We start from the raw sequence: 16,255 nt of genomic DNA, 5'->3' as shown, positions 1-16,255 counted from the left end.
AACAGCTCTCATTTTGTATGTTTTAAGGCTGTATTTTACATTCATAGACTTTTGATCTTTACTTTTGTTTCAAAGGAATCACCATATGTAATGTATAAGAAAAACCATGAACAACTAGAAGGGAATGAGAGATATGAAGGATATTGTGTAGACTTAGCTTCTGAAATAGCAAAACATGTTGGAATAAAATACAAACTGTCAATTGTTGGAGATGGGAAATATGGAGCTAGGGACCCTGAGACTAAGATATGGAATGGCATGGTGGGTGAACTGGTCTATGGGGTAAGTTTCTCTTAACCTTCATTTTAATGTTCTTTATAAAACGTTATGCTCAAAGTTAATAAACTGCAAAATAAAGATCATTTGTTTGAATACCACCTTTAATATTCTAGATATTTCTTTGTAGTGGCATTTTTATAGTCTGCTTTTCTAATCTTTTGATTGCAGGAAGGTGTCACTTTTCTACTGCTGTTCTCCAAATCAGAGTCCCCAGAATGCTGAGAAGTGGCACTGGGCAAATTTCAAATTCTCGTCTACAGCAGAATTTCCAATTTGCCCTTCAAGGGCTGCTTTTGCATTTGCCATGTCTCCTTTTTCCCTGCCACTCTTGTACATGCTGGGATGGTGTCCCTCCTTTTAAAGGACGCTGGCCTTGTTGGATCACTCATGTCAATTTGTGTTTGATCCGAGACTGAAGTCTCAGTTATCCCTCTGATTGCTTTTCAGGGTAAGATGCAATGCAGGTGAGAAATCACCCACACCTTTTTTTTTTAAAAAAAACCCTGGGGTTTGCTTTTAAAATCAACTGCCAAGACACCCAAAAAAAAAAGAAAAGAAAAAAAATCCCACAAACACCAAGCCTCTAATTCATTACATTCCTCTTTATATTCCTATATTGGGCATCCATCGCTTTGTTTAGCAAGAACAAAAACAGACCGGAATTGCCGGTTTAGAAACTCCTTTGAAAAGGAGAATTTTGGAATATAGATAAACCAGATGGAAGGGGGAGAAAATTGGCTTTGCAGAAAAGACTTTACAAGCTGATATTTCATCTCTGCTTTTTTTTTTTTTTGCTTTTTTTTCCTCCCCCAATGCTAATGAGATGATTTGTGATTCCGCCCAACTCTTCTTTACAGTTTATTTTTAACCATCTTTCCTTTATTAAAAATATCTGAGCAGAAGTGGGTATTTCCAGTGCCTCCTTTTGTTCCATGGCTGAGTGCAATCTCTGAAAGTCACCTCAAAATTTTCCTTGGAATAACATATTGTCATTGCTGCAAAATGCTTGGCAAGAGAATTCTTTTCGAATGACTGAGAATTGCAAAAGTTTTCCTATTCTGGAGCAGCCAGTCCTAATGCCTTATTGTATTCTTGGTAGCCTATTTGACTTCAAAATGTTTAATACAAGAAGTAGTATTTATGTAAGTAGTATTGTATTAAGAGGAGAGAGTGAAATCTACTGATTAGAGAAATGAAACAGGGGTCTGGACCCTTGGTTTATATCTTCACTTCCTTGTTGATTGACGTTTACCATAATGCAAATCTTCTGAACTCCCCGTGCCTCAGTTATGTGATTTGGGAAAGTGATTCTCTCTTAGAGAATACAAGTACATAGAGAACCTCTGAAGCAAAGGTTTAGTTTAGTTCCAAGCATAATTACATTGGCAGGGGAAACCTAAACCCTCAGTTTCCCTGTGTGTGGTTTATGAAATATCAAGAGTATTAGCTGTAATTGGGACCTTTTGATATATTTGCAACTGGCAAGCAATGGAACAGTTTATTCATTTCAAAAAATAATCATACCATATGCAGAAGGCATAGCAAAAGAGAACCTGAAATTACTGCTAACAGCCAGGGCACAGGAGCCATCTACACCAGAGGAGGAAAGGTGTGATACAGGCCACTACCTGTGGGACTTGAGCCAAATAAGATTAGCCTGTGCAGCTGCTGTATGATGCAAGACACGTGTGGATAAAAGGCTGGAGCACCTCTGCTTTGAGGATGGACTGAGAGAGCTGGGGTTGTTCAGCCTGGAGAAGAGAAGGCTTCAGAGAAACCTTCTTGTGGCCTTGCAGTACTTAAAGGGGTCTATAGGAAAGATGGAGACAATCCTTTTAGCAAAGACTTCAGTGATAGGACAAGGGGTGAGGGGTGATGGTTTAACTAGACAATCTCAAGAGGTCACTTCAAACCCCTATAATTCTGTGATTCTGTGTGTGATTCTGTGATAAAGAGGAGAGATTTAGAATAGATCTATAGAAGAACATTTTTACAATGAGGGTGGTGAAACACTGACCTAGGTTATCCAGAGAGGTGGTAGCTGCCTAATCCTTGGAAACATTCCAGGTCAGATTGTTTAGGGCTCTGAGCAACCTTATCTAGTTAAAGAGTTCGCTTCTCCCTGCAGAGGGATTATACTGGGTGACCTTAAAAGGTGTTTTCCAACCCAAACTGTTCTGTGATTCTATGATATACAGTTTGACTGCAGCTGCCTTTTCCACAGCCCCTTGGGACAAGCCTAGCTCAGCAAGCTCTGCCTCCTTAACATCAAATCAAGCCCCAGATACTTCCCCTTGACCTGACCATACTTGTGACCTGTCCACACCAGCAAAAAAATGCCTCACAGGCTTCAGAAACCATACCTTAAAGCATCCCCAAACCCACTCTGACATTGTCATTTTCCTTTGCAACAAGGTCTGTTCCTTTGTATTCTGAAGCACAGTTTTCATCTGTATTTTCTCATTAATGAAAAATTGAGGAATGGTTCCCTCCATGACCCCCAACAGCAACTCTTCTCACGCTGTGAGCTCAGTTACTGAAACCTCAGTAACTGCAGTGCTCAATTATTCAAAGGTCAGATGCATCCCTTGAGGTTTCACTGTAGACCCAGGTTAATGCTTACAGCCCAACGCTGCTGAGCTAGCTCCCCATCCTGCCAAGCTGAACTGAGCTGGCAAGCTGTACAGAAATCCACCTGGCTTTCTGTAAGCAGGAAAGCAGCCCCTAAACTCTAAACACAAATCTCACCAGCCCTCCAGACCATTTCTCAGCCCTGTTTGCAAACAACATGAAATACCCTTGGCCTCTTTCTCCATCTGTTGAGAGGGGGCTGTGTACCACTCTCACAAGGATGTGCACAAAGCCCTTTGGAGATGAAAAGTTCTCTAGAAGTGCTAATTATGTGGAGCAAGTGCTTCATTTACGTGCTGACTTTCCTTTATCTCTCAGGGGTTTAAAACTCTATTAGGGAACTAAAACTGTACGTTACCCCTCATGCCCCTGTGTGCCTTGTCTGCAAAATTGCTATCATATTTGGCTCCTCTGGATTCCATTTTGGGAAGACAAGAGGGAGATTAGATTTTAAATGCCTTTATTAGCATGTATGGAAGACAGGCATGGGGGGATAAAAGGGGCTTGATTGGCTTTGGTACCAGTTATCCAGCAGCAGAATCAAGCAGGGGCAGAAAACACAATCTTTTAGATTGCTTTTGTCTCAAGTGATAAACAATGACTGGTAATTTGTCAAATACAGCACATTCCTGACCCAACAAGCTTCTCTCCACCACCTGGCACTGCTGGGAAGTCTTACCAGGCTTTTTGAATGCTGTGCCCTTTTTTTCATAGCCCTGTGCTATGAAACTCTTCTAAAATCACTCTTAAGACAGTCATAGGAAGTGAATGGCTTGTCATTTTAATGCCCAAACCTAATTAACTGTAATTAATGTTTAGTTTGTGCCAGTTCATTGTTACTGTGGCTTTTGCTTCCTATGGGATGCAGCATAAAGCCAGGAGAGAAAGTGCAGCTGGGTCCTGGCAGCCTCCAGACCACTGCATTGTTGGAGTGCTCTGGATGGTATGGAGCAGGGAGGGCTGGGTGGGGGCTTAGTGTGCACTGAGCTGTACCCAAAGCAGTGAGGGTGCTCTGTTCTGGTACTGCAGGTCCTGAGACTGGCCAGTACAGCCTTGTGAGACTAGCTGGAGGTCTGTATTAGGTAGGCTGACTCGAGCAATCTCTGGGATAGACACACTAAAATATTTCCCGTTCCAATTCTCCCTCCCCTGTCCCACATCACATCAGGGCTGGTTGGAGAGCATAAGAGTCTGCAGTGTCATAGGGCCCCCCAAAGTCAAGGACAAGGTCAGCTGGTCCTCTTGGACCTTTTCTTGTGGTTTTACAATGGGGTGTACAAATGAACCTGGTTACAGAGAAGGACTTTCTCCTGTGCAGCATAGGGATGGCAGCCCTGGAGGCTGGGAATTCTGCCAAGCAGATATCACCAAACTGCTTTGCTTTGGACTGGAGAACCCATAAGCTTTGTTAGAGAGGAGCTAGTCAGGGCCTTGTAGGTTGTAAGCAATTTTCAGATGGTGATGGTGGTGGTAGCAGTACTAACAGTAACAATAATAATTAATAATTATAATACTAACATTTGCTATAAAAATGAATTATTTTTTTCCCACAGATCAAAAAGTTTCCATTTAGGTTGAAGAAAAGCTAAAATTTGCTCTTTCACTCTGATGGTATCAAAATAAGTCTCTTCTTCCTACTAGGAAAAAAAAAGAAAAGAAAAAACAAGAGAACAATTCAAGCTCTGTTATGTTTTAAATTAAGAGAATTTTCTGAAACATAATGGAAACTTTTGACAGAACAAAGATAGCAAATAGGTAAAGCTTTTTTCCTGGGCATTTTAGAAAAGAGAAGTAGCTAAATCATTCCCAGTCTGGGAGACTGAATCACTATTTAAATCTAACCAGAAAAGCAAACCAGCAATGCCACTGCTGTTCTCCAGTGATCCACCCAGTAAGGCCATGCCCTCCACACAGGCTGGTGAGCAACATCATCTCTTGCTGCACACATCCAGTAAGTCTGGTGCTGAGGGCTTTGTACCCACCAGCCGCTGAGCACCAGTCTCTCATCTTTCCTCTTCTGTAGGGTACGCCTCCTTCTGCAGGCTTTTATTTCTTCTTTCCCTTTTACAGCAGGCTGCTGTTCCTCCTTCACTTCTCAGCCTTCCCTCCCTGGGCCTGATGCTTTACACATCGCTGAGGCTAATTGACAGCAGGTTTAACACAGATTCCAATTGTAACCTCAGATGCTTTGGGAGTGGAAAGAGCAACCAGACCTCACAGCCTTTAAAGCTCTTCTCAGATAAAAAAGGTCTTTATAAAAGCCTTTCAATATGTAAAATAGCATAAAGGAATGAAGCAGAGATGTAAAGGACAGGCAGTCCCCTGAACACAGGCAGCCTCCGCAGTCTGTCAAAAAGGGCCCACCTACACATCTTCTTGCCTTGAACAGCCTAACCAGCCTCAGCTTGTGCTGGCCTCTCTGGCTTTCCCACCAGCAAAAGAAAGGCTTCAGATGGCACACGCAGCCTTTGAATAGTAGCAGAGGGGAAGACTGATTCAATTCCTAATTCTCCTCAAAGTGTTCCATGTGCTGTTAGCCTATGGCAGAGCCTGACTGTGCCAAGAGTGGGAGAAGCTCATCCTTCATCCCTCACCCCAGATTCTGCAGGAGGGAAGCCCAGGCGCAAGTGTCTGAAGGCAGCCATGCGGTGCCACTGCCCTGCAGCTCAGATAGACCTTTGCCCTGTGCATGCATGGACAGATGTGGGGTCCCTGCCCAAGCACTGAGCCCTGTTGCCACCATGCCACACAGTGTGACAGGACCTCAGTCCTGGCACAGAACCAGGCTGATGTGGTCCCAGACTTCAGGTGACCTGTGTCTGAGCACAAGCAGAGGAAGCACACATATGTCCACAGCTCAAAAAAGCAGATGTACCCTTAAATTCTCCGTCTGCGTACAGTGGCAGTGCCTCAGCAGGAGCTGTGGGTATCCACATCATGCACGCATGGACTCAACACTGACAGACTACGGCAGACAAGGCCAGCTGTGCTTTTAACACCTTAATACCTTTTTACCCTGTTCAGCTGATACACACCAAGACTTCAGTACAGCATGCTGCCAGTCAAATATCAGCTGTTGTTTTTAAGTAAGTGTGAGCTAATGTGCTAAAAACGTGCTGTCCCCATGACCTGGCCTCTCAGCACACCCTGATATCCATGGGTATACTGCACTCTCTTCACAAGGTAGCTTTTACCAGCAGATACCACAGGTGATGTGTTGCTATGTTTGACACCATATTCTGATTCCTGGAAATCTCAGACTGCACTGAGAAGTCCTAAAATGTGCTCAGAGTCAGTCATCATTGCAGCACAGTCTCTTCCTACACTGCTGTGTACCTGCATTCAGCACTTCCGTGGTTCCTGGAACCTCAGGTCCTGATGGAAATCGGGCAGTGTCTCTCTGGTTCAGTCTGCACATAGTGAGTGCTGGCTGGTTGCCCATCATACAAAGGTGACTGTAGCCCAGACCCACTTCTTGAAAAGCAACAACAGCAAAGAAATTGTTCAGTTCTGCAAGCATGAATGACCAGAAGTACAGGCAGGAGGATAATCAGTATCTCTGGCTGTTCTCTAGTGCATGGCTTTGAAATTAGGAAGACTCACCCTAAGGTCCATAAGAAGACGACTTTCTTTTGGATTACAGAGATGGAACATCTTATCATTTTTCTTTCTTCATGTAGAAGAGTATTTCCTTTTGCTGTTTTTTCTCCCTTCCTTTAAGAGTCTTGAGGTTTGCAGCCCCCAGAGTCAACTTTTGAACAGAGTGGGTAGTGTCTCTGTGCCTCATGTCCTCGCTAAATCCATCCCTCCCACACTAGTAGTGAAAGACAGAACAAGCCTGAGAGGAATCCATGACATTTCTTGCCCAGCTCAAATGCAGTGAAGATGATGTTTGAAACGCCATTAGTTGTGAGTGATTGGCAAAGCTTAGTTGTTGAGGTTGGGCATGGCTGTGGTTGTGTTCTTTTTAACTGAGCTCACTTTTTAGGAGTTCTGCTTATCTGCAGCCATAACAGAAAGGCAAATTCATAACTGTGCTGCAGTTATTAATGATGCTTTACAGTGCTTAGAGCTCTCCATAAGCTCTTCATTTCAAATACTGTATCTCTAAATAAATAAGCAATAAGTGCTCTGGGTTTTAACCTCTCTAGTACAACCAATATGGGAAAACATGCTTGGGTGCTGGATTGTAGCTGGTCCACTCTCAGTGCCCTAATTGTGGATGGTTTCCTGAGACCCTGTGTCTGAACCCATGCTTGTCCCCTCTGCAGAAAACAATTGCTGCCATATTCATTTAAGACATGAGAGTATTGGTGTTTCTAATATATTGAACACCTATCAATATATATAATGTGACTGAGGACATGGTAACAACCAAGCTTTTGGAAAAATATTTGTCTGTCACCACAGCATCAACTTCATCACCCCCAGAGACCACACAGGAGCATCCTGCATGAACTCAAGTGCTCAAGAAGGAAATACAGGCTTTATTGTATACTGCATCAGCACTTGGGAAGAGTTCCACTGTGTCTGCCTTGGCCCTTAAAATGCTAGTTTGGGAGAATTTGGTTCCAGGTCCAGGAAAATGCTACAGAAACTAAATGCTATTATAGCTGAACCAGCCTTTCCTGCCGTGACAGGCTATTCTGAGACTGGTTGTCCGTGTACAGAAATACCTGGCAGTAAAGTCTCTGCAAGAGTCCTGCTGCATTAAGCCTGCCCTGATGAGGATTAATTTGCAAGTACTTCATTAGATCAACATGAAATACAGTAGTCATGGTCAAAGTGCTTAGTCTTCCAGCCAGCCATGGGCTCTGACTACATTTAAAACTGATAGTCTGTAAAGAATATTCACTGACATGTAATATTTAACAGCAGCTCACCAAGCAGCAGCTACAAGACAAATATCTCTGTTTGGGAGATTCATCAGTGAACAGGTTCAAGCATCACCTGGTCCCTCTTTCATGCTCTACCCATGTTCCCCCAAGTGTGTTACCTGGGCTGTTAGCACATTCCTCCGCAGAGACAATAGACACCCAGGCATCCAAAGGCAGATGGCACTTCCAGTTGTTATATTCAAGCCACATTAAGCTAGATTTTTGCAGTAGGTTACCACAAATGAGTTGAAGGGTTTCTCCTTGAGGAAAGCAGTCACTCAAGGGGAAAGGCAATATCCTAGCAGGCATGAATGTCTAAAGGAGCTGAGGAGGGCTGTGAGAGGGTGCACCAAGGGCCATGATTTCCGAATGGCTTCCTTACACGCACAGGCATGGTTTATGTGATTATTTCAAGCGGTGAACTTGTACGTGCACTTGGAGTTGCTCATGCCAGTGCTGAGATTTTCCTGAGTGGCTGGAGAAAATCTAGAGGTCATGTGTGCAGATGGGTGCTTCATGGAGGGAAATTTGCCATGGGCAGCGCCATAGAGGGTCAGTCCAACAAATCTGCCATTAGCCTCAGCCTTTAAACAAAAAGTGCCTTGGGCATGGCTGCACAGTGCTGCTGAGGCACCAGCTGGCACAGAGCCTGTGGTACTCAGATTAACCTTATGAGAATCCTTTGTCTTTTCTGCTTATTAAACTTGGGGGGGGGAGAAGAAAGAAGAAAAAAAACACAAACCCACAAATATTTAGGAGCAGGAATGAATCAGACATTAACGAAAGTCACGCACATCACCATCAGATTTACATAAAAGCATCTTCAATTATTTTATGGCACAGATTTTAATCACTTCTTATTAACATTTCCTATTAACTTTTATTCAAGCTTCTACTTAATTGAGTTTTATTTTTCCACCAGAAAGAGATACATACTTGCTAGTGGGAAATAAAAAGCTATTTTAAGAGATGTACAATGGTTTAGGTAGTGGTAAGTTAAACTTCCCCCAAGAAATATTTTCTCTTTCTGAATTTTTTACCAGTGAAAGGTCATCATTCCAAATATCACTAACATGAATAGTTAGAGTGTTCAGATTAGAAGATTACCCCAAAAAATGTCTGTAAGTATGTAAGTTCTCATAGCAAAACCTTTGAAATTAAAAGTGCCTCTCTTTCTTTAATACTCTACTTCCCTCTATTGCAAATGCTGACACCTGCTTGAGTACTTGGCTGAGTCAAGGCTAGGTTATCTAAACAGCATGACTTGAATCTTTCTAGCACAGCCATAGAGATACAATTAAATATGTTGACATTTTATTCTGGAATGTTATTTTTAGTCATGTAACTAAGTAATTTGGGGTTTTTTCACTCCACATTCTTACCCCTCTGTAACACCCAGCAGGGATGTATTGATTGAAGGGAAGGGTATTCCAACAGGCTGGTGAATGACAGATGCAATGAGATAAGATTGTGCTTCCAGATGACACAGCCCCAGAGCGTGGTCTGTGTTACAGATCTGAGAGAGCTGCAGAGTTAAGTTCTGTAAAACAGGATAGCATACGTTATACAGTAAAAATGCTGCTTTGCATTCTTCTCAGATATCCCAGGCTATTTACTTCTCAGGGACTCACAAATCTGTCTTATTGTTCTTCAGTGACCACAGAAAGGGTGGGCTGTCTCACTCCTATCACTCCTCCATTTTAATATCTTCTATCCCTTATTGCAGTGGGGTTTCATAGGAGTATATGAGCAGTAGTACCCAAATGCATCTGAAAGTCAGTGACTGATTGCTTCTCTTAGGTTCTTTAGATTCTGGACTAATCTTTAGTGTAAGAAAACTTTCTGAAAAAATGGAAAAATAGCAAAATTTGCCCAAAGTCTTCAAGACAGATGGATACAGAGCATTATTCACCCATTTTAATGTAGTAAAAACATAAATATATGTTGGTACATGCCTTCCTATCATGAGGCCCTTGCACAGTTTTGATTGTATTTTTTCTTATTAATGATTTTCTATCAACATCATGTAGTCCTTAACTTCAGTGACTGCAAAAATAGGCTGCAAAGACCATGTTTCCTACTCTTGTGATTTGTCATCTGATTCATTAGCCTGAGACTCTAGGTAGTGATTGTGTTGCAACTGTTTTGTAACTAACTTGAGTTTGTTTTCCCTTTTCAGAGAGCAGATATAGCTGTTGCCCCCCTCACCATAACACTGGTGCGAGAAGAAGTCATAGACTTTTCCAAACCCTTTATGAGCCTGGGCATCTCCATCATGATCAAGAAGCCTCAGAAATCTAAACCGGGCGTATTCTCTTTCCTGGATCCTTTGGCTTATGAAATTTGGATGTGTATAGTCTTTGCTTACATTGGCGTCAGCGTGGTTCTTTTCCTAGTCAGCAGATTCAGCCCTTACGAATGGCATTTGGAAGACAGCAATGAAGAACCACGTGACCCTCAGAATCCTCCTGACCCTCCAAATGAGTTTGGAATATTTAACAGCCTTTGGTTTTCCCTGGGTGCCTTTATGCAGCAAGGATGCGATATTTCTCCAAGGTTTGTTCCATATCACTCCATCACCTTTTTGCATTTTATGGTCATTTTCTGATGCCATGGTGCATATATGTTACGTTTTCAAATTTCTTTTTGATTCCAAATTTCTTTTTGTTCTGACATCCCATTCAGTGCTAAGCATCATCATCAAGCACCATGCTTGCTGACGTTCACCTCCATACTGAGTGGCATTGCTTTATAATACCGTTTATGCATTTCTGCCAAACTTATATACACCATGTTGAGGCTGTAAAATGCATAGGGTCATCTCTTTTCAGCAATGCTTGGAGGGCTACCGTGTTTTTGCTGCATATCTCATTTTACGGTCATCTCCTTGGTGCATATAACATATTCTGCTTTGCAAAACCAGACATTGATTTTAAAAAGCCACATGCAACAGCACTTTAAAACGCCTCCATTCCTGTCATGGCTTCTGCCTTTTTGCTTTCTTTCGTGCCCACTTGATCTAGTTTTGTTCTTGAACCATCCTTTCATCTATTACTAATTCACTTACTACTGTCTTCCATATGTTCAGGTCTCTGTATGTGCTCCCCCTCTAACAGTTACTGTGTACTCCCCTCTGTCTGTGTCATTATTTCAGTCCACTCTAGTCTGTTGTCCCTGTGTCCACGGTCAATATGGTCCAATAAGCATTGCCAGTTTCCATAAAGATTTTTCTTAGTCACAAAGACATTCTGAATAAGGCTATAGTAAAACATGTTTGATACTAGTTCAAATTTAACAGGGAGCACTGGTATGAACTATTGTAGAGTTACATTTCTTTTTTGAAAAGAAGCATTTTGAAAACCACCCCAGACTAGTGAAGTTCTCTCTAATTGAGCAATGCATACCATAAATGTTTTTTGAGTAATATAGAGAGAATGTTTCTACATTTATGCTGGTAAAATACTTCAGTGATGTGCCTGTGATAAGTAAAACTGTCTAGGTTTCATAGTGATGGAGCACTAGTTGTATTTTGTATGACAATATTTTACTAACAAGTTTACAGCCATTTTAATTATTAAAAACACATGCTTAATATGAAAAGGATGCAGTTTTTCCCTTTAACAAGGCTGCTAATTAAAGCACGAGAGAGAGCTCTTTTACAAGCAAGCTCTCGGATTCAAAATACACCTTCTTGGTCTCCATATTTGTGTGCCTTTCTCAATTGCTACATCATGGAAAAGGTACCAGCTTTTCCTTGTCCATCTAGCAGCAGAGATCTTGAGCAGCCACACTGGAGCTAGTGACAAAGCTTCTATGAAGTTCTATGGAAAGGATCATGATTTTACTCATTATAGTGTAATAATGGTCCTTCAGGTTCCCGCATATTCAAAACTCTTTCAAAAAGCCCAGGACTCAAAGATACTGGCATACACCTGGTGGTATTTGGTGCATGTCATGCAAATGTTTAACAAGTCTTGATAGCAGCAATTAGATTTATTACTTATCAACAGATGTGTATATATACTATATAAGACACGCACACATTTTCACCTGGATGTCACTGTGACTTAGTCTTTGCAGTAACCCGTGAGTGCCTCACTGTAGAGCTCTGGCCGTTGGCCTTCTCCTCCTGTTTATACACTGCATTCTGCTTTGTGCCTAAATCCTGTATTGAAACTTTGCCTCTCTGCTTGCCGTTAAAGGTGATGCGTAGTGATAACATTTAAATTGCTGTTGACCATGTGTGTACCCAATATAAAGGACCGGGAAATAAGCACTGGGACATCACATGGAAAGCTGCAGGCATTGCACTGTTTCCGCTAGGTCTGTTTATTGACAGTTAAATAGAAGTGCATAGGATTTTTGTTAAGCTCTCATGTGACATTTTCAGCCCTTTACCTTATATAATGAGAGGAACATATTCTATTTTTTTTCAATACTGCCATGGTAAGTGCCTTGGAAATACCTACCCCCCAAAAAGACAGCAGTAGGCCTATTTATTTTATCTGTCCATCAGAAGCTATTAGCTCAGTATGAATACATGGCCCTCATTTGAAGACATTGTCCAGTTATTTTGTTACCCATCATGATAACAGATTCTAGTCAGTTCCATGCATTGTTACTGGGGGTGGGGGGGAAAAAAAGCAGAGAGAGAGAGAGAAATCTAATCCTTTGGTTTAAATTCCAGAAACACTGTTCCTTTGACTGATATGTTGATTTTAAGTTGATTAAATGTCAAAATTCTTCTCCATAGAAGGGACTTTTCCCAAGTATTCCATTCTTAATCTTTGTAAGGTTATGCCATTCACAGTACATTGACTATATGAGTGTTTCATACTATTTTATTGCCATTAAAGGGGGCTTCATTCTTCCATTGTGAGTTTTGTCTGAATAAATTTCTTATATGAGAGCGTACAGCACTTGTAGAGAGATGCCGACAAGCAGTCTGGAGAGATCACTTTTGTACTTGCTGATAAAGGCTCTTTCAGCTGCCTTTGTGTGGAACAGCTGTGACATCTAATGACTAGTTAGATCTATCCTTGGTGAGTATGCTGTGCGGATATTCCAGAGGATATATCCCTATACTCTCCTCTTTGTATTTAATAGGAGTCATCTAAACAGATTCAGATAGCAGCCAAAGGATGGGGGTTAGTGCATCCCTTGATGGAATCAACATTTGTTCCAGCAGTTTTGTTCTGCTATCAAAGGCTGCTGTGTTTTCTGCATAGTGAGCTAAAGCATTGAAAATTCACTTTTGATGGATCAAAAGTAGATTATTAAACTTGCTTTAATGTAAGATGTGTACAGAAAATGAAATCAGGAGCAAACACAGTCAAATTTGTAACACTGTTCTAAGTGAAAATATCTTTTAAATCTCTATGAGAACATGTATTTTCATTTTGCTCTTTATTCATGCAGAACAAAGAGGCCAGATTAATTAATTGCTGATGGAAAAAGACAAGGGATTCATTAAAATATGTCTCATGAGGTTGGTCATTTAAGAGGCTGTATTTCTAGATCCCTATTTTCACAGCTGAAAACTCAAGAGACTCCTATTAAAGACCATGGGAATGACTTTGTGGGACTTTCAAAGTAACAATGAGAGCTGAGGAACTAGATATTCCTGAAACTCCCACTGCCAGTTCCTATGATGGAAGCATCTCAAGTCAGCACTTTAGATGCTGTCTTTTCTTGTGTTCTGTCTCAGCAGGTGAGGTGAGGGCTGCCTGGCCGCTGGAGGCTGGCAGGAGAGGTAGAGGGCTGGCCAGTGAGCGAGCAAGGGCCAGAGCTCTCAGCTTAGAGAGAAACCAGATAGCATGTGTCAGAATATTATTGAAGGGGTTCTAGACAAGAAGAGTTTGCACCAACATTTTTCAGGATTATTTGTCAGTTTAACAGCCACCTTGTATCGATCAGAGGAGCCCAATTAAAAACTGAGTGGTGTGAGAGGCTTATTGTTTCTGTGTCATGTAGGAAATCAGATTTGTTTTATGGCTAGGAGTAGAAACAGAATTCCAGCTATTGTGATAAATGAATGAGGTTTTGTTTAAGTGTATTATTCTCCTGGAAACTGAATTTGAATTTGAATGTATGTTTTGTTTTCCTTTTGTCACTAACTGGCTCTCATTTGACTCCATGCTTCCTTTTAAATTTCCTCTCAAGGTATGCACTCTTCCTGTTTACTTCCTTTTGAAAACGCTGTCTGACCTTGTTTTGATAACTAAGTTATAATTCTGTTGTTCCAGGTCTTTGTTGCTGCTCTCCCTTGTTAACACACTAATTCACTCTAAAATAGTGTGGTACAGAGCAAATATTTATTGAGGTAATTTGGAAAATGACATGTTGGGAAAAAGCATTAGTTGCTTGTTTTTAAATTACAACACTGCACACTTGGACAGGGATGTCTTCATCAGAAAAGTTGCTGATGGTGTTAAATCTGTGATTGATTTTTCTGTAATTATTACCTGAGTAATGGACAAACATTTCTGTGGTCCACAGCACAAACCATACAAGTATTCTTTTATTGCCAGCACAGTATTTATGTACTAACCCTTTTTCTCCCACATCCCTCCACACCAGCCCCTGCAGTGGGTATAAGGAGTCTTCAAATCAGCAGATGGACTGGGTGGGACTGGTGTCCTTTGGACATGGAGGCTGCCAAGTTATGCTCGTCTGTGTTCTTGTTCTTATACTCTGTCCTTCTTTCCTTCAGTGTCAACTTTGTGGTTTGTTTTGGTTTGCCCCATTCCATTCTACCACCACTTACAGCTAGGCCAGCCCAGACTGCTTTGTAGTAGCAGCCATTTAACAGCAGCCATTTAACCTTCCTTTTCATGCTCATTGGAAGACTGGGAGAAACAGCTCTGTAGTGACATCCAGGTTTTTTTCAAGTGACCTAAAGTCTTCTGAGATCAGCTCCGATCCTCATCTAGCAAGACCCTTCTCTTACATGTAGGACCCCCAGGGAAGTGCCTTCTTCATTAAGGGCTCCAGCCATGTCCACTTCCCCTGATGCTCAGCTGTTCTCCATTCTTTTGTCCTGTATCTGTCTGACTTGGTTCGAGCAGGTTGCAGGATCTCCGGGGCAAGATATTTTTACCTTTCTCTGTATATAATACACCATACAAGCATGCAGCTCAACACAGACTTTAGCGTTGCATCGGTGTGAGCCTGTGGTTTCACTGGTTTGGTAAATGTCTTCTTCATGTCTTCATCCCAGCAATCCATCTCTCCTGCTAACAGAAAGGGCAGCTGCCAATGCAAGTAAGACATGTCCTATAGGAAGCTGCAGGGAGAACAGGAGCATACTGTTTTGCTCCCAGTAGTTCTGCTGAATTTATCTAAACACCATAGCAAGTCTTTTCTTTCTTTTCTTTTTTTTTTTTTTTTATTAATCTTCCTATTTCAAGGCTTACTATGAAGAAAGGAAGATACAGGAATCTGGAAACCCCAGATGAAGCTAGTCTTGCTGTATTCAAGCAGATGTTTGATCTGCTGTACTTACTAGGCAGACTTTTGCTCAACTGGCTCTGAAACTGCCCAACTCACTGCTAGGAGGAGGAATCAACTCCAGCTCTTCTCTGAAGATGGAAAGTATGCAATGAAGGAATAAACAAAAGGGAGATTAATTTCACCTGATGTAGTCATCTAAAAGCAATAGTTGGTGTTTTGGTTAGGCAAGTTCCTTACAAAGTCATGAGACAGATGGGCACCTTCAGATTTATCCAACATGAGCAAGTGAGCAAAATCTCTTTCAGAGAGTGTCTGTCTCCTCTCCTCTCTGCTGACTCCAAAGGGAGCCTTATGTGACAAGTTCAGCAGGCACTGCTCTGTGTTGGCAAAAATTACATCAGTCCATTTAAGAGACTGATTTGATGCGGGGAGTACCAAGTTTTAGAGTAGCTAAAGCCAAGAATCTAACTGGTCAGGGGGCTGGCCAGAAAGGACTTCAGCCACCTATAAAGTCCCAAGACACTCACTTGATACCTATAAAAATGTAGAGCAGAGTAGAGAAATTCCTTGATTTTATCATTCTAGGTTTATATTTCTGCAACTTGCTGTTCCATCTTCTCAGTAGCCTTCTGAGAGCAGCTGCAGCACAGCCCAGGCTGAAGTGTGGAAGCCTTTTATCCTCTTGGGAGGCCCGCAGGAAAGTTTCGTCCCCTTGTCAGTGATCCAGTGAATGTGTGCCTGTCCCAAGGAAGCACATTCAGGCCAGAGCGATGGCAACATCTCTTAGAGCTCACTCATCAGAAGTCACTGCTCCCTGATGGACAAAGCAGTGACACTTCACCTGCCAAGCTTCCCTGAGCTTTGTAACCACCTGAACCACCTTGCACATTGGTACAGACTTGACGCAACAGACCCTGAGGTGCTAACTGCACCAGCAAGTAGTGCATGTGTAGAAACCAGCCTACATCTGTCCTCTCTGTAGGAGCTGCAGCTTCAGGTTCCTGGGTAGAAGAGAG

At 41.9% G+C, this 16,255-nt stretch overlaps 1 protein-coding gene across 4 annotated transcripts in view; it reads left to right on the top strand.

Annotated features, from left to right (window-relative positions):
* The window catches only part of GRIA3 (glutamate ionotropic receptor AMPA type subunit 3), a 161,335-nt gene that overhangs the window by 106,489 nt on the left and 38,591 nt on the right, over window positions 1-16,255 (top strand). For all 4 annotated transcript variants that reach the window (XR_010988967.1, XM_068152107.1, XM_068152108.1 and 1 more), the window contains exons 10-11: window positions 76-282; window positions 9,967-10,343. Coding sequence is in view for 3 of the 4 variants with exons in the window: in XM_068152107.1 (XP_068008208.1) it covers window positions 76-282; window positions 9,967-10,343 (584 nt within the window). In the remaining variant the exon portion in view is untranslated. The remainder of the gene's footprint in view (window positions 1-75; window positions 283-9,966; window positions 10,344-16,255) is intronic.

The sequence above is a fragment of the Melanerpes formicivorus genome, unplaced genomic scaffold (genome assembly GCF_026170545.1).
Source record: "Melanerpes formicivorus ecotype bairdi unplaced genomic scaffold, bMelFor1.0.p_v2 SCAF_22, whole genome shotgun sequence".
Taxonomy (NCBI): Eukaryota; Metazoa; Chordata; class Aves; order Piciformes; family Picidae; genus Melanerpes; species Melanerpes formicivorus.
This window is presented reverse-complemented; position numbering and strand designations above follow the sequence as displayed.